This window comes from Galeopterus variegatus, unplaced genomic scaffold, assembly GCF_000696425.1.
Source record: "Galeopterus variegatus unplaced genomic scaffold, G_variegatus-3.0.2 Scaffold710, whole genome shotgun sequence".
Lineage (NCBI taxonomy): Eukaryota > Metazoa > Chordata > Mammalia > Dermoptera > Cynocephalidae > Galeopterus > Galeopterus variegatus.
The window spans coordinates 94,834-118,803 of NW_007726821.1; the positions used below are offsets into that span (position 1 = coordinate 94,834).

The 23,970-nt window shown below is 37.0% G+C and overlaps 1 protein-coding gene across 1 annotated transcript; it reads right to left on the reverse strand.

Annotated features, from left to right (window-relative positions):
• Positions 1 to 3,757: 3,757 nt before the first annotated feature.
• Positions 3,758 to 23,266, reverse strand: RBPJ (recombination signal binding protein for immunoglobulin kappa J region). The gene is given in 10 exon segments (XM_008571663.1): positions 3,758 to 5,844; positions 5,847 to 5,874; positions 5,876 to 5,912; positions 6,084 to 6,187; positions 6,548 to 6,703; positions 7,950 to 8,090; positions 13,629 to 13,741; positions 13,895 to 14,032; positions 16,641 to 16,815; positions 23,115 to 23,266. Coding segments are annotated over 10 exon segments (1,275 nt in total). The 5' UTR covers positions 23,250 to 23,266; the 3' UTR covers positions 3,758 to 5,596.
• Positions 23,267 to 23,970: the final 704 nt, after the last annotated feature.

Genomic DNA, 23,970 nt, shown 5'->3' on the forward strand with positions numbered 1-23,970 from the left:
TTTTTCCCAAAACTTTCCATTATATCATCTAAATAACTGAACACCACATTAAAAATTTAGTTGTGAAGGCTTAAAAAGCAGGAGAAAACCAGAACCATTCACTTTGAGTTGTGTGATAAAGAAGAAAAAAGAAGAGATAAAGAAGAACAAATAACAAATCGTGCAGGGAGAAAAAGTTCCAGGAAAAAAGAAAAGCTTCAAATCAGCTCAATAGGCCACAGCGGAATGACCTAGTCAAACTCCTTCCTCTGTTATATGATGAAGGTGGGGAGGGTGACTGTACTCTGTCCAACACCAGCAGAAATTATCAAACAGGTAAAGGAACAAGAAATGACTGACCTGTATATTCATCTGTAATGAATGAGTAGGGCAGTGGAGTAGGAAATGAAAAGCTGGGACTACACTCATTATGCCAGAAAGAATCTGATACATCTACACTTCATACTTACCTTTAAAATGTCATAGAACATCACATTTTAAAGTGCCACCTCCCCAAAGCAAAACAATCTGTAAATTCCAACAGTTACATAATAACCTATCTGCATTTAGTATAAATGTTTCTTGTAGTAAAAAACCTCCTTTTTCTGTATTAGAGAATATTTTACCTGCATTTTCTATAAACCAAGAATGGTCATGATTTGTACACATGTGAACATGACATCTTTAACTAAACTCTTTATCAAATACCTATGTGCCAGGCACACAGCTTATCCTTACCAGAGACTCATGACTTACAGGTCCCGACGGGGCTTGTGGCTTACAGTTCTATCTCTTGGCCTTATGCTTTTAGGCTCTAACTCTAGGTCAAGGTAAATCACTTCATTTGTACTATACTTTTTTAGGGTTTCCTTTTTAGTTTACCTTTCTAGATTTTTTTTTTCCCTTTTCTGAGGAGACTTCTTTCTATGATCACTCACTTTACTAGATTTGGAAACTCACTCAGGGGTTCAATAACAAACAAAAAAAGACAATATATTTAATGTACCTTTTATAAGATTGCTTAGAAACTTAGGATGTACCATTTACTGCAAGAAGTACGAGCTTATCATCCTAAATTCTAACGCAAGTGACCCACTATCAATCTCAAACTTTAGAGGCCTCATAACTCAAATTCCAACTAAATTGTTTCCTATTTAACAATCAATATTTTTATAGCAAGATGCCTTTAGCGAAATCCTCCTAACTTTACTCATATACTTTCTGTGGAAGGGCAGATAAAAACTGAACATGTTATGATTTTAAAACTATGTAATTCCCCCTTTAGAATTGTTTCCGTATTAAACAAAACTTGGTCCCCATTTCTTAAGAGCCCACCGAAAAGCACAAACCTTTTGTTCTTTTATATACCATACATACCAAATGACAACCTTATATTGAAAAAGCAAGCTGTTGCTAAATAATACTCTCCAATTTTGTTGAGATCAGCTTTGAACAATCTGAAATTGGGAGATACACACCTTCAGTGACAAATCCCATTTCCCCATTAACATGGGAGAGAGAAAAAAAGACTCTCTCTTTTAAAGCACTACATAGTTTAAAAGGAAATTAAATTAGCACAGCAATATTTTGATGTCATGTAGATGGCAAGGTAAGATTGTAAATACACAAATAATTTAATTTTGTCTTTATGAAGTATTCTGAAATCAACGACGATAATACATGTATCAGGCACATCCAACAAAAGACTTACAATGGTTTACATTTCCTTTTTATTTATTCCTTGAAACTGCTCATATTGCAGGTTTTTTCATGGATGAAATATGGAACTGAGCAGATTCTCTTTTTCTACAAAATTATGGTATAAACTTGCTCAATTTTCTATCTTATTGCTAATAAACCTTACAGGCGCACAGTTTGTAAAATAAACCCCTTAAGGACTGAATGCGTAGAGCATGCTGCAAGGTACAAGAAATAAGCTAAAAATGAGCATATAAACCTACATCTGGACCAACACAGTACTGAATGCTGGCAAACATTTATCACAACACAGGGAAAAATTAATGAAAGGAGATACAGTTCAGTCCTGAAAGGGTTAAATAGAAACCCTAATATATTATTGTTTCTAACCATCCATCCCACGTTACAGTGCTTAAAAACGAAGTCAAAAGTCTGGCACAGAAAATTACACACATTTGTTCAGTACTCATCAGAAACACAGCTGCTTTTGAAATCAAAGTAAGTAACTTGGTTAATAATTGAAAAGCATTTTGTTTCAAGAAGGAAACCCCCTGCCCCTACGGATTTTCTGGTTAACATGACCAGTTAGGTTAGTTTTCAAAAATGGTGTTGGAAATTTTCTGTGAGGGCACAGATGGTACCAGTTTCATTAAAAACACAAACAAAAAACCTTACCAGTTATGACTGCAAATAAGTCTGTGCAGTAGGAGTGACGAATATTTCACTAATTAATTCATAAATGAAGATGCCTTTAGTTGCCATGGTTTAAGAAAAATCAGCAGCAGGTTAAATATTATACTAGTGTTCAACTCTAAAATCATTCAAAATATAAAGGGCATTCTACATTTAAAGTCTTTAGCTTGCCTTTCCAACCTATGTGATAAATTCAATGGAACTCGTAAAAATATATTGGATCACAGGCTCAGCTTCTATGCATACTTTTAGAAACTGCATAGAATCATGAGAGCATAAGATATACTTCCAAAACAGAATTCTTAAAAAATCAAAAATACTATACTTTAACTGAAGTATTCACCATTCTAAGAAGAGAGTCTTTATTAGGGTAAATGACCAGCATCTCTAGTTATGCCATCACTTGGGGAGGGAAATATTCTACTACAACTGGAGGACAAAGCTCCTATAAATTATATAGTGAAAATGATTCACAAATCCATGAAAATATTTTTTTAAAGCAGCTGACAAAAGAACTACTGATAAACAATAGGCTACAACAGACATATCATTTCAATCTTCAGTCTGTGGTATAAGAATGGCATAAAAGAGGTGGGGAAAATGCCTGGGGAAAATGCCTGTGTAAGTACATTCTTGAACTTTAAAAAAAAAAAAACAGGAAAAGGGCTTACAATCTAATATTTCAATTATCATATTTCGAAGAACCAAAGAACTAAAATAAGATATAAACTTTTAAAAAGCATTAATCAAGCCATGAACTTGAAAAATTATTTCGAGCTGCAAAGCTGGGTAAGGAATAGTTTGTGCTTCAAAAGCATCTCATTTGTTATCAATTTAATATGATTTCTTAACTAAATACCAAACTCAGGAAGTGGAGGAAATTTGTGGCCTGTTAAAAGTAAAGCAGCACTGAAAACATGTCCATGCTCTGAACAAAAAGCACTGTGTAATGACTACTTCCACAACTCAACAGAAAGAATAAATACTATTCAGAAATAAGCAAGTTTGTAAGTAAAAGCCCATGAACAGTTACAACCAAAAAAGATAAGGCCACAATGAGTTCTGCCCTTGATCACTGAAACAGATTTAAGGTATGAGGCAGGATTAGTTTACAAGAGAGAAATGAGTGACTGGAGCAGATTTAAAGAGAAAAGGCTACATACAGTATAACACAGCAGGAGGTGGGGGTGATTAAAAAGGCTTCCAGTAAGAAAAAAATCCAATAACTTTGCTTAAACCACTTAACATGTTTTACAAATGACTTTCCCCTTAAAAACTGAGGAAAAGGCAATTTAAAGATATTAGGAATACTATTTACAGTGGCATAGTCTGAGCAAAAGAGTGAGTGATGAAGAGAGCAAAGCTGAAAAAAAAATGCTACTAATAATGATTTTTCAAAAGTCTATTAATGGAAACTTTTTCAAAATAGCCAAGGACACCAGAAAGACAATGTTCTGTATGGAAGTACTGTATGAAGTTACAGTTTTGCATTCATAAGGTACTTGTGGCTCCTGTTTTATGGGACAGTAAAAGCTTACCACAATCTAGAGGTAGTTTTTACTCTAAGAAGGATGATTGTATTACCAGACAGTGTCCTATAACATTACACATGTGGTTCCTGTACTAACTACTGCCCAATGAGTCTACTGCAATTTCTAAGAAACCGAACAAAGGCATCACTAAAGTGCAGGAATGGAAGGAAGCAGTGTAAAACTGGCAAGATCTGCATGCAAGGCCAACACACAACCCTGAATGCAACCAAATCTTAACCGAAAGGAAAGGAAATGTTTTCTAAGTAGGAGACATCTGTGGAGATGTTCAATACTGGAGAAGGGAAGACAAAAAAAAGCAGAGAGAAATGAAAACATAAGTTACATTTGCATTTTTATAATCTTACATCTATCTGTTTCTAAAGTACTGTCTTCCAGCTATTTTATTTGATCTTCTAATAAAAGCATCTTATGTTTTAAGAGTACAATGATGTTCTGGTCTAGGCTACCCCGAAAATAAAATAAAATATAAGGAAAGACAATAAAGCATGCTTTTACTGAGATTTTCCTCATTCCAGCATAAGGGGACCATCTACCAACTGGTAGCAATACTTCTCATGATATTCGTTATGATTTGCCAACAAGGCAGAAAACACCCTGCTGAACAAAATCACTGGGAACATTCCAAGTTCAAAATAAAATGTTTAAGTTACACATAATACAAGATATGTACAAGATTATGAGGGGGAGAAAAATCTGAACAAATCCTGGAACACAGAGATGTATTTATGTATGAGAAAAGGGGAGAGAACTCTTCAAATACCAACATGTTCTGTGCCATAAACTCATTAATGACTAAATGGCCACATTGAATTTCAGGTAAATGTTAGAACCTCTTGGTTTACCATTATAAATACATTTAAAAAAGAAAAAAAAAAAAAAAAAACCACAGAAATAACTACCAACAGTGTCTGAGAATAGAGACTAAGTTAACGTACATCGCATGTATTGCAGGCAAGGCAGAGGCATTTTTTTAAAGCTTTTGCACAGACTTCATATAATCTTAAAAAAGAAAAATGCAGGCCTTTACAAGATTTAACTTGCTGAAATCAAAACAATTTTGACTCATGAAAAGTCATAAGACTTCAGCTTAAAAAAAAAAAGTTCCAGCCTTAGACCAAAAAAACCTGGAAGAGTATGGGAATTAGATTAAACAAGCATGGTCAGGCTTGGAACCTGAATGTACTTTAGAGAAAAAACTCAAAGGGGGGTGGGGAGAAGAACAACCTATTTGGTAACAAGGTGTACTATATACGGTGAAATAAAAAAGGTATGGTGAAAATGTACCTTTTACACTAAAGCTTATACAAGTTCCTTGGTCCATAAAAACTATGTTAGATCTGTGTATTCTAGTTTGCTTAACTTTTATTCCAGCCACATATCTATTTTTTGCCCATTTAAACAAAACCAAACAAAAACCAGCCAACCAACCAACCAAACAAACAAAAAGCTAAAAAACTCTATTTCCAATAGTTTGTACATTTTGGTGGGGTTTTTTGTTTGTTTTACTGTGGCTTCTGCATTTCAAATCAGCACTTGCAGGTAACAGTGTTTTTGAATAGTATCACCTGGTACAAAAAGTTTTCCCAAGAAACCACAAAAGATTGTTCGTTTTTTTTTTTTTGTCAACTTTTTGCCGCACTCAAGTCAGTTAAGTCCTAGCAAAAAGACGGTAGTTAGGACACCACTGTTGCTGTAGATGATGTGACACTGGTTGAATTTGTGCTGGCATTTGTGTAACTTCCCTCGCTGTTTGTGTTTGATTCATTAGGGGGCACTTGGCTTGAATTGGCTCGAAGGATTGCTCCCGCTGCACTGCAATGTGGCCGTGGCCCTGGTTCTGGTGTGTAGGTAAAGGTAAGGCTGGTGGAATAAATGATTCCATCATTACGGACCAAAGTTACTGGAACCTGGACAGGCTGCCGGACCCATCTCCAACCTTCTCGGAATGCAGAAATGTCTGGGACAACACAGAGCATACTCTCCCCACATCTGAGAAGGGGAAAAAAAAAATCACTTAAAAGCACTTTAGAAAGCAAGATACATTTTAGAAATGAGAGTTAAAACAAGATTGCTTAATACATTACAATTAATGTCAGAAAAGAATCTCATGCACCCACACCCCTCACAACCTCTGGATGATGAAAACAGTTTATCAAGTACCTGTACATAGTTTCAGCTTCTACATCCCCAAACCATACTCGTAAATTTGGAGTGAAATTCTGTCCTGTAAGTTCGAGCATTGCTACGTCCCCACCACCATTCAACTGCAATTCACAGAAAATCAGAACATTAAGAAAACTTTTCATTATTCATTTGAGTACACAATTTAAATTCTCATTCAACTTTCATTTGTGAAAAAATTGGTAATTAAAATACTTCTTTTAATGGCATAATTTAAAAGCTAGCTAGAAACATTTCAAGGTAACATACAAGTAGGTTTAAATTTAAATTTTCTTGCATGTATGTTCCCTCCTATTTTCACTTTTTATCAATAAATGAATAACAAACTCCCCAAATCACAAGATTTTGAGAAAAATCGAAATCACTATGAAATAAAATTATGCCCAGTCATAGCTGAGTACAGTTGCAAAGAGTTAAAAGCCAACTTGTGACAGTGGTCTCACCTGAAGACTTTCTACGACAGGCACAGGGGTGACTGGAGCAAGGACAGGGCCCATTCCCTCGTAAAATGTATACTCTGCCTTATCTGTGCTAATGATTGTCCAGGAAGCTCCATCATTTATCATCTCTTTATTTGGTTCTTTTGGGCATGGAGTGGCCTTGTGGAGAAAGAATGTTTGGAAACTGAGTTTTATACACATTGGTATAAAGAGAATTTTACCAAAGCAACACTCATAGACTGAAGTTAACAAGAAGAGAATTTGGCAAAAAGCTATACACTTCTTAAAGCATGGTGCTTTACCTAAATAAACACAAATAAAATATTAATATGGAAACCCTACAGTTTTTTTATAATACAAAATATATACATATTTTAATAATACAAAATATTTCAGTGACATATTAAGTAACTAATAATAACTTTCAGAATAACCATTAAAAGTTCACCAGTACTGGTACAATTTCATTAATAAAAGATCAGTATCTGTGATGTAAACGGTTATCTAAAACTCTTTCAGGGCCCCTGAGAGAAAGAATGGGAGCCCCTCATGCTTACAGAACACCTAGAAGCTTACGTACTTTCAGCAGAAGGGAACCAAGATCTTAAGTGGCAACTCCCTCTCCCCAACACCTTAACATACCTAGACCTGGGGCACAGCACACCCACCAGTATGTGCGGCCATTGCTCTGCAACAGGAGTTTACAAAAGAGTTCCACATGAAACTACAACTATCCTATTAAAGAATCTGCCCATGTCATAAATGTCCTCATGAAAGCCTTCTGAGTAAATGTAGTTAAAAATTAGCTTTTGGGGCCAAGCCCCTGGTGCACTCAGGAGAGTGTGGCGCTGGGAGCACAGCAGTGCTCCCACCGCGGGTTCAGATCCTATATAGGGATGGCCGGTGTGCTCACTGGCTGAGCATGGTGCGGCCGATCTCACAAAAAGACAAAAAAAAAAAAAAAAAAATTAGCTTTTGAAGTAAGTCATCACTAATATCTTGGGAGACCCCAATGTAAATCTGATGACAATGTGGAACCCTCCCCCAGAAAAATGCTTTGCTTATACACAGTATTTACAGACAATTTCAGAGGATTCAATGAATACTGAAAATCTATTTTTGGATATCCTGAGGGGCTCTTTATTCCTCAGATTAAGAACCCTGGAACTAGATTTTAACTATTTCTCTGAGAACATTTCCACAGTTTTGAGTTCTTCCCCGAGGAAGGATCACCAGCATGTCTGAGAACCATGTGTGTTAAGGACCCTTGGATCTGAGATAAATATCTGAATACAGCTTCATGTATTTGGATACAACTAAGAGCAAATGAGAACTTCATGTTCTGGTAAGCTACTAACCTAAGAGCTTGTACATTTTAGATTTCACTGGTAATTTTAAAACATACCTGAAATTGAATTATTCTTTCTTGAGAAAGGCACAAGTACATTCTTTCTGTATCCTTAAGGTAAAATGCACATTTATGAAGTTGTGATACAGGATCATCTGCATCCAGTAATGCGGTCTGCTTATCAACTTTCCTAATTATCTATATTTCAACAATTAGAAAATAAAAGGTCACTCCCATATGGAAAGAGTTTTCATTTGTACAGTGTCAAGAGTACAAAGCATATGCTATATAATAATACATCACAGTTATTTGTTCTATACCTACATATATGAAAACATTTACAAACAATAAGGCTAAAAAATACTTTTAGACTGCAAGCATGCTGGAATGTGGAAATTGTTACTCTCTTCCATGAACATCTAAGAAAAAATCAGGCAGGTGTCTGTTTTCTACATCAGTGCTTTTCAAACAGAATGTCCAAACAAATCATCTGGGGTTTTTGTTAAAAATAAAGGTTCTTATCCAGCAGGGCTCAGGTGTGGGCTGATATTCTGCATTTCTAACAAATTCCCAGGTGATGTTAATGATGCTGTTCTATAAACCATATTTTGAGTAGCAAGTTCTGATAATCTTTCCAATAATATACAATGATAAGTATTCCAACATCAAAGGGAAAAATCTCTAGAAGGCTACAGTGGATATGGGCTAGTCAGTGCAGACATTTTATATCTACATAATAATACATTAACCAATATTTATATATTTAAAAACAAAATAAATAATTTTTCAGATTAGGAAACAGGCTCAGAGAGTCAAGTAAGTTGTTCAAAATCACCAGGTTAGTAGCTGAAGAACCAGAATTGATCCCATGGTTGGCTCGCTGCCCAGCCTGACCTTTTCCCATTACACTGTATAATCTTATCATCCAAATAGTCCACAAAATACATATGGACATCTGAAAGATAATACTATTAAACCTTATATGACCTTAACACACACAAGGTGATGGAGTTTGGATGTGTTGTCCCCTCCAAAACTCATGTGGAAATTTGATCTCCAATGCGGCAGTGTTGGAGACTGATTGAGTCATGGGGGCAGATCCCTCATGAATGGATTAATGCTCTCCCTGGGGGAGGGGGGATTAATGAGTGAGATCTCGCTCTATTAGGTCCCACGAGAGCTCGTTGCTTAAAAAGACCCTGGCACCTGCTGTAACTATCACTCATCTTAAGATCAAAAGCAGAGAAAATGCTTCCTTGACTACATCTCCCTCTCTCCCTCCCTCTCAATGCCCATTTCTCTGTTCCCCTTTGTAGCAAACACTTCTTCCTCACCATCCAATCTCCTGTACTCTCTCCAGCCTTTTTCTCAAAGACTCCACTATTGTCAAGGCCACCAAGGACTTCCAAAGAGATGAATCTCATGGCACTTCTCTGTCCTCATCTTACTTCACTTTCTCAGAAGCATCTGACAAAGGCATTCTCTTTTCAGGGCTACACCTGCTCTAAATGACCTTTAGAGACCCACAGTTGAGTCCTTAGACTTCTTCTCCTCTCTTTATAATCTATAGTTTCTATGCTATTTAGAAGTTGACAACTCCCAAGTTTATATATCCAGCCTTTTCGTCTCTCCTGAACTTAACTTGTATATTTAACTACTTATTCAACATTTCCACTTACAATGTGTCTAAAGGGCACCTCAAGTTTAATATACCAAAAAACAGAATTTCGAATTTCCTCCTAAACTTGATCCTTCCCCACCTCCAAAAACCTTGGAGTCATCATTGACACCCTGCTTTCTCTCATACCCAACCATTCCCATCTGTCAGCAAATTCTTTCAGGTCCACTTCCAAACAAATCAGTCACCTCTCATCACCTCACCACTACACTCCTAGTCTAAGATGCCGTCAACTCTTGCCCAACCACCTGTCTCTCTGCTTCCACCACCACATCCCTATGCTCTCTTCTTCAAATAGCAGCCAGTATTATCCTTCTAAACATAAATCAGCCATCATTCTCTGTTTATAACCTGCCAGTTGCCTTCTATCATAAACAGATAATATAGAGTCCTTACCCTAGATACAGAGAGGGACCCTACAAGATCTTGCCCAGGGCTAACCTTGCAGCTTCATTTCCTGCTACTTGCCTGCTCTAACTACACTGGTTTCCTTACCAGTCCTCACACATAACCTGTCTTAAATTCTTCTGTACTAGTCCTGTCTGCCCGAAATGGTCCTCACTCAGTTAGTGGTTTCTTGACTTCATTTTGGTCTCTGTTCATATATCACCACTTCCAAAAGACTTCCCTGCCCTCTCTGAGCACTCCCCCAGTTCTCTATCCTTTCATACTGTTTTAATTTGTCTTCTCATCGCTACGCAAACCTTTTAATACATTATGTGGGTATTTCTTTAGCTGTTTTTTGTCTATCTCCCTACCAACACATAAGTTCCATTATTAGGAGAGTAACTCTGTCTTGCTCACCACTGTATCTCCAGCATCTAGGCAGTGTATGGCACACAGGTGCTCAGGATTTTCTGTAGAAAGCATGCACACATGCACAAATGTAATGCTCTGCTACACAATCCTCAAAAGCAACTCCTCACAGATCTTTGAGTGGATTAAGTAAACCAATATATATAATAGTGCTTAGAACAGTGCTATTAATATTATGCAATATTACTGGCTTTCACAACTTGATTCATGCCTCACTTATATTCAAAGATCATTTTTCTTCAGCTAAGCCACAACTGCATAAAGCTCCAGTCTTTAAAGTTAACATTCCTTGTATTTACACATTTTTAGCTCTGCAGTTTATTTGTCATGCACTAACACCAGTAATATTTGTCATGCACTAACACCAGTAATTTTTAAGTTTAAAAGGGAGACACCATGCTTTTATCAATTATAGCTTCTAAAGACAGTCAGTGAGACTAATTAACCTCAAGCAAAATGCTTCAAATCAATGCTAAAATCTTAAAGCTAGTCAGAATATTTGTCATGCACTAACACCAGTAATTTTTAAGTTTAAAAGGGAGACACCATGCTTTTATCAATTATAGCTTCTAAAGATAGTCAGTGAGACTAATTAACCTCAAGCAAAATGCTTCAAATCAATGCTAAAATCTTAAAGCTGTATGTAAAATCAACAAGCTTTTGCTTTTACAGAAATAACTGATTTTTTTAAATGATGTTAAGTCTAGAGCTTCCTGTAAGTCTACAGCACACACTTATATGTCTCCACCACATTAGAGTCATGATTTGTCTACAGAACTGTGATTTGTGTACCGTTTTTCTCCACTAGCTAGTAATAATAAACACATTGAGAATGTGGGCTATGTTTAGTTTGTTTTTTAGTCCCCACAATAGTTCTTTGGACACAAACACTGCTGAATGACCTAGTGCTCTCACCAATAAAAAAAGCAAAGATGTCCAAAGATGGCACCAAAAACTTGTTTTGATGTTTTCTAATTATTAAGAAAAGGAAGAAAGAAATGTGAGAAAATAGAAAGTACAAACACATTAAAACTTAAACTGCATGTGTGGTGTGGACTGTACATTCAAAAAACATCAGGGGTTATTCGAGCCAATTTGTGCTCTCACGCATGCGCTCTTTCTCTCTCTCTCCTCTAAGCTGGTTTTGTAGATTGTTGGTACAGTATTCACCAGACTTCTGAAGTTAAGTGGATACCCTACAGGAAACATACCTTATTCATATTCCTAGCCCTGTACCTGCTAAATGCCCAGTAAATGTTGTCTAGGTTTATGTTACTGGGTTGTTCACCAAATGAGAGTGATGTACTTTCTATACGATACAATGGATAGTGGTTATTAGTGTAATTTAATCACATCGATGAAACCTTAGGAGTAGAGGTATAATGAAGACATAACAAATATTAGAAGCCCCCACCCATGGAGTATCTGACAGTTTTGATGAGTACATGGTGTACATGGCTGACTAGGTTTCTTCCTAGATGTGCAGAGACTATGCCTGTTTTGAGAACACCCTAAGAAAACACTTTTCTTTAGGATATTTATCCTATTGAAACTTGGTTTTAGAGGGATAGTGTTTTCCAAGCAAAGATCTCCAATGAGGCTGGTATTCCAGAAAGCACTAAAAGCAAATTTTGGTAGTAAGGTAGGATTATCCTTTTTATGAAAGCTACAGAGTATCACCTTTGTTGAAAACTGCGTGTAAATGGAGGCTGGGGGTGGAGGGTAGGAAGTAATGTAGATTTCTAAAGCGTATCTATGATTTTGAGGAAATCAGTCAGAATTCCTCAGTCATGGAACCTCTAGAAAGTTGTATTTATCAGCATGTTAATAATGTATTGCAACTTTTTCTAATAACTTTCTAATTTTTTTATTCCAACATTTTGAATAACCACAACATAGTTTTGTTTGTAAAAAGTTCAATTAAAGATGACTTTCAACTAAGTCAGACTATTGGTACTTTACACGAAACTAAGTGTAAACACTATTTTAAGATTTTGGTCTATCTTCTAAGTGGTCCACATGAAAGGGTATATTGCTGATCAGAGGCATAAGGCTCTGAAACTCTGTTCCTGTAGCACAAGCATTTTAATACCACCAAAGCAAATAATGATCAACCTTGGAAGAGAGCGACACATAATAAATGAGAAGAACTGAGTAGATGATTTGGTTTTGTTTGCTTCTGTCTTCCCGTTTTCTATACCCTTCCTTCTATACCTTTACCCCTTTTACTGTAATTTATTTTCCCAGTTTCAAGGTTTTATAGATTAATATTACTACACTTCATATTTTTAGCTTATTAAATTGGGAAATAAAATCATCTTGGACAACCATGACACAGAAGAAAACAAAACAAAGACTAAAAACAAAGAAATGATGCATTTACTTACACAACTGTAGATCAAACTAGTCTCTGCTGAAATAGCCCCAGAAAATATTACACCAAGAAGACAAATATAAAGCATGCTCATTAACAGTAATGCTAAATGTTCTTCCACTTGTCCAACATCACCCCACCCCCCACCAACCTGACCTTGAATCATCAAACTTACTCCTAAATCCTCTTCATCTTTAATATACCTAAATTGTATTGTTTCAGAAAAGGAGAGGGAAAAATTGGGGAGGGGGGGAGGTTGGAGTTATAAGCGACTTTTGTTTTCATTTTACTAGGGAAAGCAGCTTTTATAGTTTTAAGATATTCTAGTGAACAAAAAGCCCTAAATCCTACACCTTTCTCTCAGAGTAAGAAGTATTAATTTTATTTAATTTTTAATAAATCTATCTTCTTGTGGAAAAGAAATCTAATAAAAACTATGCTAATATTTTAAAAGTAATAAGAATTTCTATTCTTCTGAAAACTTAGTCCTACATTGGGATATAAGTACTACAAAATATGAATAAGGTATATCTGCATTAGTAAAGAAAAGCTCATAATGTACAGTGCCCTCTATTAAATGTGTTTACATATACAACCAAAAAGAAAATTGCCACTAAAATTTATTAGAAATAGTGTAACAGTAAGCGACTATGACGGCATTTGTAAAAATTGGCTAATTGCCTTAAAGCATATCTGAAATAAGGTAGGGTATAATTGTCAATTATAAACAGCAATTATAAACTGACATACCTACTTAAGTTAAAAAGCATAAAACTGAAGTGCACTGCTACATTTGAATGTTGTGACTTGCCTGTTTTAAGAAATAATTTTTAATTCACATATCACAAAAGCAGAAGTAGAGCCATACCAATCTCGGGAGTGCCATGCCAGTAACTGAGCATACGAGTTTCACTGTTTGTCCATAATGGATGTAGCCATCTCGCACTGTGAATTCTTCTCCTTCTGATTCATCGTCATCCACTGCAGTGGGTAGAAAGAGAGATCAAATCATCATCTTTTAGAATTCATTATCTGCTTAGGAAAATGACAAAATTTAATATATCCATATATATCATTAAAAAGAATGCAACAATTTTACACTAAAAACATAAAATTGCACATTTTTATACTCACAGAGATGAATGTAAAATGCTCCCCATTGCTGTGAACTGGCATGGAAATTACCTCCTTCTACATGCAAGTACCTAGTACTAACAGTCTGAGATCGAAGTCGATTAAACAGAGCCACCTTTGTTCCTGAGGCAATGCACACTGCAAACAAAAAACAATTCCTATTTATGTGATTGGGGCAGTGGGGAGGGGGGCAAGAGGAGACTTTTGCTTGGCAAGTTATGATTATTTTTTATTATAATTTAACAACAGATTCTGATGATAAATATTTTAATCTTTCAATAAAGTACAAATGATACCAAAAAATAAGACCAAGGTAAGTCTTACGAATAACATCGAGCTAATGATATAAAATATGTCCATAAAAGTCATTTTAAAATGAGACCTACACAGTATGTTTAATGTATTGCTATTCATTAGAGGGGAAATTATTTTTAAAATAATATATGTCCAACAGTAGGAACTTGATTAAATAAATTATATATATATACACACACACATATATATATGTACATTTTGGGGGTGGGGGGGGACATGTGATTGCATGTGTTATTCCATGTGCTTGCATCAATCCTATAGTATACATAGAAAAAAATCTAGAAGGGTGTTTACCAAAGTCAATAGCAACTGCCTTACCATATTGTGATTTCAGAGAATTTTGCTTTCTTCTAAATACCTTAATGTATTGAATCACGTGAAAATTGTTGGGGGAAAAAAAAAAACACATCTACATAAGCAAGAAAATATTCTGAAAGTGAAATATGTTCTCCGCCATCAAGAAACAAATATTCAATACAAATACAAGGTTAAAGAGGTTAAATAAAACCCTTTAATTTGAATTGGAAATAGCCTGAATTCAGGACATCATATGCCTCCTGGTGCACAAGAGCACATCAGCACCTGTGAAGTAGGCCTTATCCTTCAGCAACAAAAAAAGAACCAAAGAAAAACAAACTAAATCTGATCAAGCTTCAGATTAACTACTGACAAAGATTCTCCCCTTGACCAAAACCTTAGGCTTCTTTGAGCATTCTTTTCAATGACTCTTCATCCTTGGGCCTGTTTCGGTCTGCTTAGCACAGCTGTAACAAGAATCCTGCTAAGTCATCCCCGCATCGTTGATATATGATCAACTTGGCCTGCCCTTAGCAGGAATCATGTTAAGTCAGTTCAGCAAGAATTCCCCTACCCCTGGTGTCTCTTCTTAGTGGTTTTCCATCCATTGACCCCTGCACTCTGTTCCTTGGCTATAAATCCTCACTTGTTTTCGTTGTATTTCAGAATTGACCTTGGTTCTATACTTAAGTTTAGACTAACAACAGCAAAACTTACTATAATCAATCTTAACATGACAAAAAATAGAATAACCACATATTATATGATTTCTACCCAATGGAAATCAATGTATAGAGGACCAGCTCATTCTGAAAGTCCTTAGGTCTAACCACCAGTTCATGGAGAATATGAGACAGAGAAATATGTAATCAGACAAATGCAGAATATGAAAATTCCACAGGAAAAATGACTCAGTTTCCTCAACAAATAAATGACCCAGGAAAAAAAATTTTTTAAGGTGGGAACAGGAGAGAAGAAACCATTATAGATTAAAATAAATGGACCTTAGGGATGGCCAGTTAGCTCAGCTGGATAGAGCGCAGCCTTGTAACACCAAGGTCACGGTTTCAGATCCCCAAAACAGCCAGCCGCAAAATAAATAAATAGATAAAAAATAGATGAATAAATAAATAAACGGACCCTGTTTGGATACAAGGTTTTTTTTTTTGTTTTGGGGGGTTTTTTTGGATCCAGGTTTGAACAAACCAACTGTAAAAAGACATGCTGAAACTATCTGATAAATCTGTACATGGAATGGATATTAGATGGCATTTAAGAACTACTATCTACTTTGTTGGTAGTAATAATGCTTAAAAAGAAAACTTTTGTTGCAGTCGTTAGTCATGATTGCAAAAATTTTGGTTGAAAGGACAGGATACTTGAGATTTACATTAGGATACTGCAGCAGTTGGAAGAGGAAGACATGTTGGTGGTAATGAAGATAAATGAGACAGAATTGGTAAAACCCATTGAGGCCAGGTGGATGCTTATACTATACTGCTTTCTCTCTTCTACATAAATTTGCAAGTTTTCATAATAAAAAGTTAAAATTCAGAAAAGAAAAAAAAAGTGTGGGGGCTGAAATGTATAATTCAAACAGACAGTATATATCTTTGGTAGTCTAAAAATCTGCTGATGAGACAGCAGTCTCCGCCAGAGACATCAGCTTAAAAGTTTTGTTTAGGTTCTCAGGATGGTTTTCCAAAGCCCATTTGATATAATAACAATGTATTTCACAGGGGTGCTTTTGATATTCTAGGTGGATCAATTCTTTGTGGAATGGAAACTACCTGGGCATTGCAGAACACTTAGCATCACTTGCCCAAGACTCCCAATGCCAACAGCACCCCCTTCAGTCACTGAGACAACAGAAGGAAAAAAACTCCCCATTTTCCCAAATGCCCCTGGGGAGAGCAGGAAGGAACCAGTTCTGACTGAGGACCACTTCATTAAACCAGGTACTGCACATTTTCAATTAAAAAAAGGGGGGGGGGACGACACAATAAAGAGGGCCACAAAAATATTAGTAAAGAATGAATTAGTTCTTGGAAAAACAATTCTTAATTTAAAAAATAGCTTGTCTTATTAACTCGTGGTGGGAGTTGAGGACAAAAGAAAACTCAAGTATACATACAGTCAGCATTTTTCAATGACTGTTTCTTTTTAGAAGGTTTGGAGATGACTTTTATCCGCTTGCTGAGGAACACACCAATGTCATCACTGTTGCCATAGAACATCTTTACAGACAACATGAAGTGCTTCCTTTTGTCTGAATCAGATATGTACAATGTTTTGGCCGTGCAATAGTTCTGTGAAAGAAAAGGAAAGTTTTAATAGTACCAAAACCTTGTTGGTTATGCAGCCACAACCCAGAATGGCTGTGGCTAGGTTTAATCAGGTTTAAATAATTCCAATGGACAGCTGATAAAAACCAACTGTAAAAATTACCGAAGCTGATCTCTGAAAAGAAAGTACAAAATCTTCCTTTATCAAGTCTACATAATACAAATACTGTGATCCATTTTACCCTATTAAAAAGATCGTTTGAAAAAACACTCTTTTCTTGTTGTACGCTCTACATCTGTTTCACAGAATAATCACTCAATGTTACAGCAGTAATTTTTAAAATAGAATTTTTACAGTTAAAAATATCGATGATTATTTTTCTGCAAAGAAAATATATAAATAAGGCTATCAGAATTCAACAGAATTATGTAAAAGATTTTAGCAGTTGTCCTTCCGAAATAGTGCACACAATATTTTTCTTTATGTAGCTGATTTGGAGCCACTTATGAGTCTGAGGAAAACAATGTTAGTCTAAACTGGATGATTATAATATATCAAAGCACAAAGACATTATATGAGTATACACTAAAAAAACTTTTAAAATGAGTAACTTTGCCCAAAGTGACCATTCATATTTTATCATCAAAAGAACTGAATTTAAAGGTGCTAGAGAAAATGCTCAAGGCAATATGTCTATTTTACCAGAATATAAATTCTTTTTTTTTTTTTTTGGTCTTTTTGTCTTTTTCCATGTCCAGCAAAGGATCGCAACCCTCAGTGTTGCCCCCATACCGGACCGGGGACCGGCAACGGGATCGCAACCCTCGGTGCTGCTCCCGCGCCTCGCTCAGCCAGCAAGCGGGAACCGGTCTGTATGTGGGATCCAAACCCTCGGGCGGGAGCGCCGCCGTGCTTCCCAAGCGGCGCACTATCCAGTGCGCCACCGGGCCGGCCCAGAATATAAATTCTGATAACTGAAAAGATAGTGTCAAAGAGTTATAACGCTTGACAAACAGCAAAGACACTTAGAAATGCTATTACTTTAATTATACAAGGGGTCTTCAAAAAGTTAATGGAAGGATTCTTATCTTTCAATTCTATTTTTCCATAAACTGTCTTAAGTTCCCTCGTATATGACAATTCTAAAATCTTTCCTATTCCCCTCATCTCTGAGTTAGGGAGGGGACTAAATTATTGACCTCCTTTACCAGATAGGGTAAATGATGCTCAAACACACAGTAAGTATCTAAAATATCTGAATTATATTTTTTGAAAGATCAACACTCCACTTTAAAATCAGGCTAAGCAAATTTCTTCAACTATCTTGCTATGTGTTCCTTTCAAAGAGCAGAGCAAATGTCACTTAAGAAATAGCTAATGAGTTCTAGATTTTTACCTTTAAAATTTTACTCATAGCCTTAGTAACACAAAAAAATACTGCAATAGTTTATTTCATTTCTCAATAGCAAAGTTATATACAAAAAATTTAGGTGCCATCTTGAATATTCTACACTCAAGTTTTTATAAATTCAAAAGTTTGGAAAAAGCTTTGAGAGGGTTGGCTTTGCAGAAGACAGAATAAGATAAAGCTAATATAGTAATACAAAAAATAAAAACAACAATACTGTGTGGTCACATAGCTTTTTTCACCCAAGGATCTCCAAAGCATTCAGAAATCGCATCCGTGAGCTGATGTGTGGGTCCACCATACTTTTAAAAATGACGGCACTGAAGGTCAAATTAAGCCTAAACAATGTAACTGCTCTTTAACATAAGATGAGTCCTATGAAAATGGGTATCGATATGCTAGAACAGGCTGGCCAGTTAGCTCAGTCGCTTAGAGTGCAGTGTTGTAACACCAAGGCCAGGGGCTCGGATCCTCATACTGCTAGCTGTGCCCCGAAAAATCATTAATGCTCAGATCCAAAATTACCAACATGCAATCAAATGTCATGACTGTGCACTTAAAAAGGCTAAATATACTAGAATTTTGTTGCAATAAATACATAAAATAAGTATAAACAACTAAATAATGAAAAATAATATCTCATATTTCAATAATGACTAGTTGTACTGTTCAATGAACAGACTATTGAAAGAAAATAATACTACCTTACTTAAACAGAAGTTAAGTGAGGCAGACAGGAGCAAAGTGCCTTTCTGAGCTCAGCATCTCACTGCTCAGGACACCTTTGCCCATCTCGCCCCAAGCCACGTTCTTATATGATCATGCTCCAAGCACACGAATACACTGTTCCTTGGAATGCCTTCTACTGACTTTCAACCAGTCTTAACTTTAATTAGACTTCTATAATAGCATTTTTCATTAAAATTAAATAATAACATATAATTTAGGCTTACAGACATTATATTGCCCTATTAGTAGGTGTTTTAAATACTAGTTAAATGCTCAAGCTCTCTCTCAGATATTCTCTTCCTCTTCTGCCAATTTCTAGGCCTTTGGGACAGGGCAGAAGGATACAAGTTGAAGAAAGATATAATGGCAGCGAGCAGGAGGATCTCCGTGCTGAGGCAGCTCTTAAGGGTATAGAATTTGAACACAGCACTACTAAGCCATGGTGATGGGAAAGGCAAGCAGTGGTGCTACTGGCTGGTCAGTTTGGTATTACCTCACATGAATTTACTGGAAGCTGGAACTGGTTAAAGCAAGTAATGAATTTTGATTAAACCAGTTATACCCACTGATAGCTAGAATCCTTCGCTTCTTGCTAACATCTGATCTACTCATTCATTGTACTGAATGTCTAGATGTGCAGCTTGCAAGCATATAACTCTGAGACTTTCTATACAATAGAGAAACAGATGAAACATGGCTAAGATTTATTAGATCAAACCACCACTTAAATATATTCTTTACTTTAGCTCGAGGGTCATAATTTAGAAATAGCTTTACTGTTATATTTTCTTTTAGGATGAAACAACCTTTATTATGATAAGTACTATCCCAAACCTAATTTAAGATACATAGTCAACAAGCCTTACTGATAAAAACTATAAAGATACTGATGGAGTCTGGATGTGTTGTCCCCTCCAAAACTCATGTGGAAATCTGTTCCCCAATGTGGCAGTGTTGGAGGCTGGTTGAGTCATGGGGGCGGATCCCTCATGAATGGATTCATGCTCTCCCTGGGGGAGGGGGAATTAATGAGTGAGTTCTCACTCTATTAGTTCCTGCGAGAGCTCGGTGCTTAAAAAGACCCTGGCACCTTCTCTCTCTCTCTAGCTTCCTCTCGCCATGTGATATGCTTATACCAGCTGGCTGCCTGCCACTTTCCACCATGAGTAGAAGCAGCCTAAGGCCCACGCCAGATGCAGCTGTCCCAGAATCTTAAGGCAGATAAACCTCTTTCCTTTATAAATTACCCAGTCTCAGGTGTTTCTGTTATAGCAACACAAAACAGACTAAAACAGAAAACTGGTACTGAGAGTGGGGTGTTGCTATACAGATACCTGAAAATGTGGATGCATCTTTGGAGCTGGGTAATGGGTAAAGGTTGGAGGAATTTGGAGGATGCAGAAGAAGAGAAAAAGATGAGGGAAAGTTTGGAATGTCTTAGATACTTATGTGATGGCGAGCAGAATGCTGATAGAAATGTGGACAGTAAAGGCCACGCGGATGATGAGGTCTCAGATAGAAATGAGGAACTTGTTGGGAATTGGACAAAAGATCACCCTTGCTACACCAAAGCAAGGAACTTGTCTGCATTGTGTCCACGCCCTCGGACTCTGGAAGTTGGAACTTAAAAGATGTGAACCAGAGTATCTGGCGGAAGAAATTTCCAAGCAGCAAATCATTAAGGACGCTGCATGGTTATTTCTAACAACCTATGCTGAGTTATGGTGGCAAAATCATGATGTAAAGCCTGAATTTAAAAGGGAATCGGAGCATAAAGATTTGGAAAATATGCAGCCTGGGCATGTGGTAGAGAAGCGGACAGCTGGAGAAAAATGCAAGGGTGAAGCAGATAAACTGGTTGCTAAAGACATTATCTTGGTGGTGAGGCAGCCAGATGCTAATAGAGAGACAATGAGAGGAAAGCCCTGCAGGCATTTCAGAAGTATGGAAGGGTGCCCTACCCATCACAGGCCCTGAAGTCTAGAAGCACTGAGTTGCTGTGCTCGGGATCCTGCTCCCTGCATCCCAGCTGCTCTGGCTGGAGTGGCCCCAAGTGTGGTTCCTGCAGCAGCCCTGGAGAGTAGAGGCCTGAAATCTTGGTAGCATCTATATTGTGTTAAGTCTGCTGGCCGCCAGGCCCTGAGAGCAGTGGAGGCGTGGCAGCCTCCACCCAGATTCCAGAGGATGTATGGAAAAGCCTGGGGGTCCAGGCAGATACCTGCCACAGGGGCAGAGCCACCGCAGAGGACTTCTACTAGAGCAATGCTCAGCAGGAAAGTGGGGTGGGAACCCCCACAGAGAGCCCCCACCAGGGAAATATCTAGTAGAGCCAAGGCAGCGGGGCTACCTCCAGAACCCTGGAACTGCAGGGCCACTGGTAACGCGCAACACAGGCCTGGAAAAGCTACAGGCACCAGTGCAGCCCAATGGACTGTGCCTGGCAGAGATGGGGGAGCAAGGCTGCCTGAGGCTTTGGGGGCCCAGATGCCCAATTGTGCCCAGGATGCAGGACTTGGAGTCAAAGAACATTATTTTGGAGCTTTAAGACATAATGCCTGCCCTGCTGGGTTTCGGACTTGTTTGGGGCCTGTTTTTCCTTTCTTTTGGCCTACTCCTCCCTTCTGGAATGGGAATGTATACCCAATGTCTGTTCCACCATTGTATCTTGGCAGTAGATAAATTTGGTTTTGTTTTTCATGTTCACAGCTGGAAGGATTTTTGCTTTTGGTCTCAGATGAGACTTTGGACTTTTAAGTTGGAGCTGGAGCAAGCTAAGACTTTTGGGACTGTTGGGACAAAATGATTGTATTTTGTATGTGAGAGGGACATGAGTTTTGGGGGGCCAGGGGCAGAATGATGGAGTTTGGATGTGTTGTCCCCTCCAAAAATCATGTGGAAATATGATCTCCAATGTGGCAGTGTTGGAAACTGATTGAGTCATGGGGGTGGATCCTTCATTAATGGATTAATGCTCTCCCTGCGGGAGGGGGAATTAATGAGTGAGTTCTCACACTATTAGTTCCTGCAAGAGCTCGTTGCTTAAAAAGACCCTGGCACCTTCTCTCTCTCTTGCTTCCTCTCTCTCGCTTCCTCTCACCATGTGATCTGTTTGTACCTCCCAGCTGCTTGCCGCTTTCCACCATGAGTAGAAGCAGCCTGAGGCCCACGTCAGATGCAGCTGTCCCAGAATCGTAAGCCAAATAAACTTCTTTCCTTTATAAATTACCCAGTCTCAGGTGTTTCTGTTATAGCAACACAAAATGGACTAAAACAAGATACAAATGGCATATAAACACCCAAATCTGAAGGAGGCTGATATTACGGCTTCTTAATACTATCTATAAATTGACTAATACTGAATTTGAGAGCACAAATTTCCTATTTCACTATCTTTAACACTACCCTCCAAGCCCTATCCCTAATGCCAAATAAAACCCAGCAAACACTAAGGTATACAACAAAGATTTATCAAATAAGGAAATAGCATTTAACGCACTATTTTAAAAGAAATTCCTATAGACATTGAGATAACTAAAATTTTCCAAATTTTAATATCAAGGGAAAATAAAATAAAACCTAAGTTAATAAATAACTATTTTTCAATACTATAGATTGATAATGACTGCTTTCTAAATTCATAAAATTCAATTAGTTGATAAATGTCTTTCCTTAGCAAATTAATTGAAGAAAATCCCCCTAAAATTTTAAGTAAAGCCAATTGTGCTTGTACTTGTCTATAAATAGTTCTGCTGCACACTGATGTTAAGTAAATGTTTACGATTTTTATAACCCAGGTAAGTGCTTCTAGAATTTGTCTATATCACTGCTTCTAGTATAAGACTAAGATTAAGAGAGCAGTGTAAAACATTACTGAACAATGTATTTTCATTGATATTTGAGTATTACACCCCTCTCAGGCAGAAGATGAGCAATTAGCCTCCTAAATTTATTACAGGCTTCCAATAGAAAGCTTACTGCAGGCCACTTTTAGATGTCAACAGCATTAGCTCCATAAATCGTAACTAGACCATAGCTATCTGGGAGGAGTATTCCTAGTTCTGATTTATATATTCAAGAAATTGTTACCAATAGCCATTAAAAAAAGTCACCACCACAAAAATGAATATGGAAACTACACTCTGGTACCATGGTGCCCACTATGGAGAACAAGCAGTCTCAATTTACCTTTCCTTCCAAGTTCAGCTGCTGCATTTCTTGGTCACTATTTCCTATTCCAATAAATGCACATGGTTGGGACTCTTGTTCAGAACAACCATCTCGTTCCATTTGTTCTTTTTTTTTCTTCCATCCACTGCCCATAAGATACACACATGGAGGAGGGCAAAAAAACCTGAATAATAATAGGGAAAAAAACAAAAGCACAAAGCAATTACATTCAAGAAAGCATTCCTTTTCTTGAACATGAATACAAAATCATACTGAAATACAGAGTTGGCTTCTAGTGAAAAATTTCGGTGAAAGCTTTTGTAACACAAATAATCATGTCTACAAGACAGAAATGATTTCCACAAAGACTACATTTGTTCAGGTAAAATACTGGGAGTTATACATTCAGTTATATTAGATACTTTTTAGAGCAGAGAACTTCTCTTTGAATTTTCACATAGCTCAGAGTTCTGAACTACTGGAGTTCAACAAATCCAGTGTACTCTAAGATGTTACAAAACACAATAAACCACCACAAAATCTGCGGTTACTAATTAAGGTCTACTCAAAATGATACAATTATTGATTATTAATGACACTATTGTTATGAATATTACATTTAACTTAATTTGGTAATAAACCTGGAAAATAGCATTAGAGTAATGCCCCAAGTAAAAACTTTCAAAATACTAATAAAGCTAAGTAAAAGTCAAAGCAAAATGGATCACCAGATTATGAGCTCTGCAGGAGCAATGCTGTGTTTTATATATCTTACACCCTGAACACCTGGTGCACTGTAGATAACTGTGAGAAAAATCTTATGCTGAAAGAACAATACACTGTATTCTTTCAACTCATAGACTACCAACAGGTT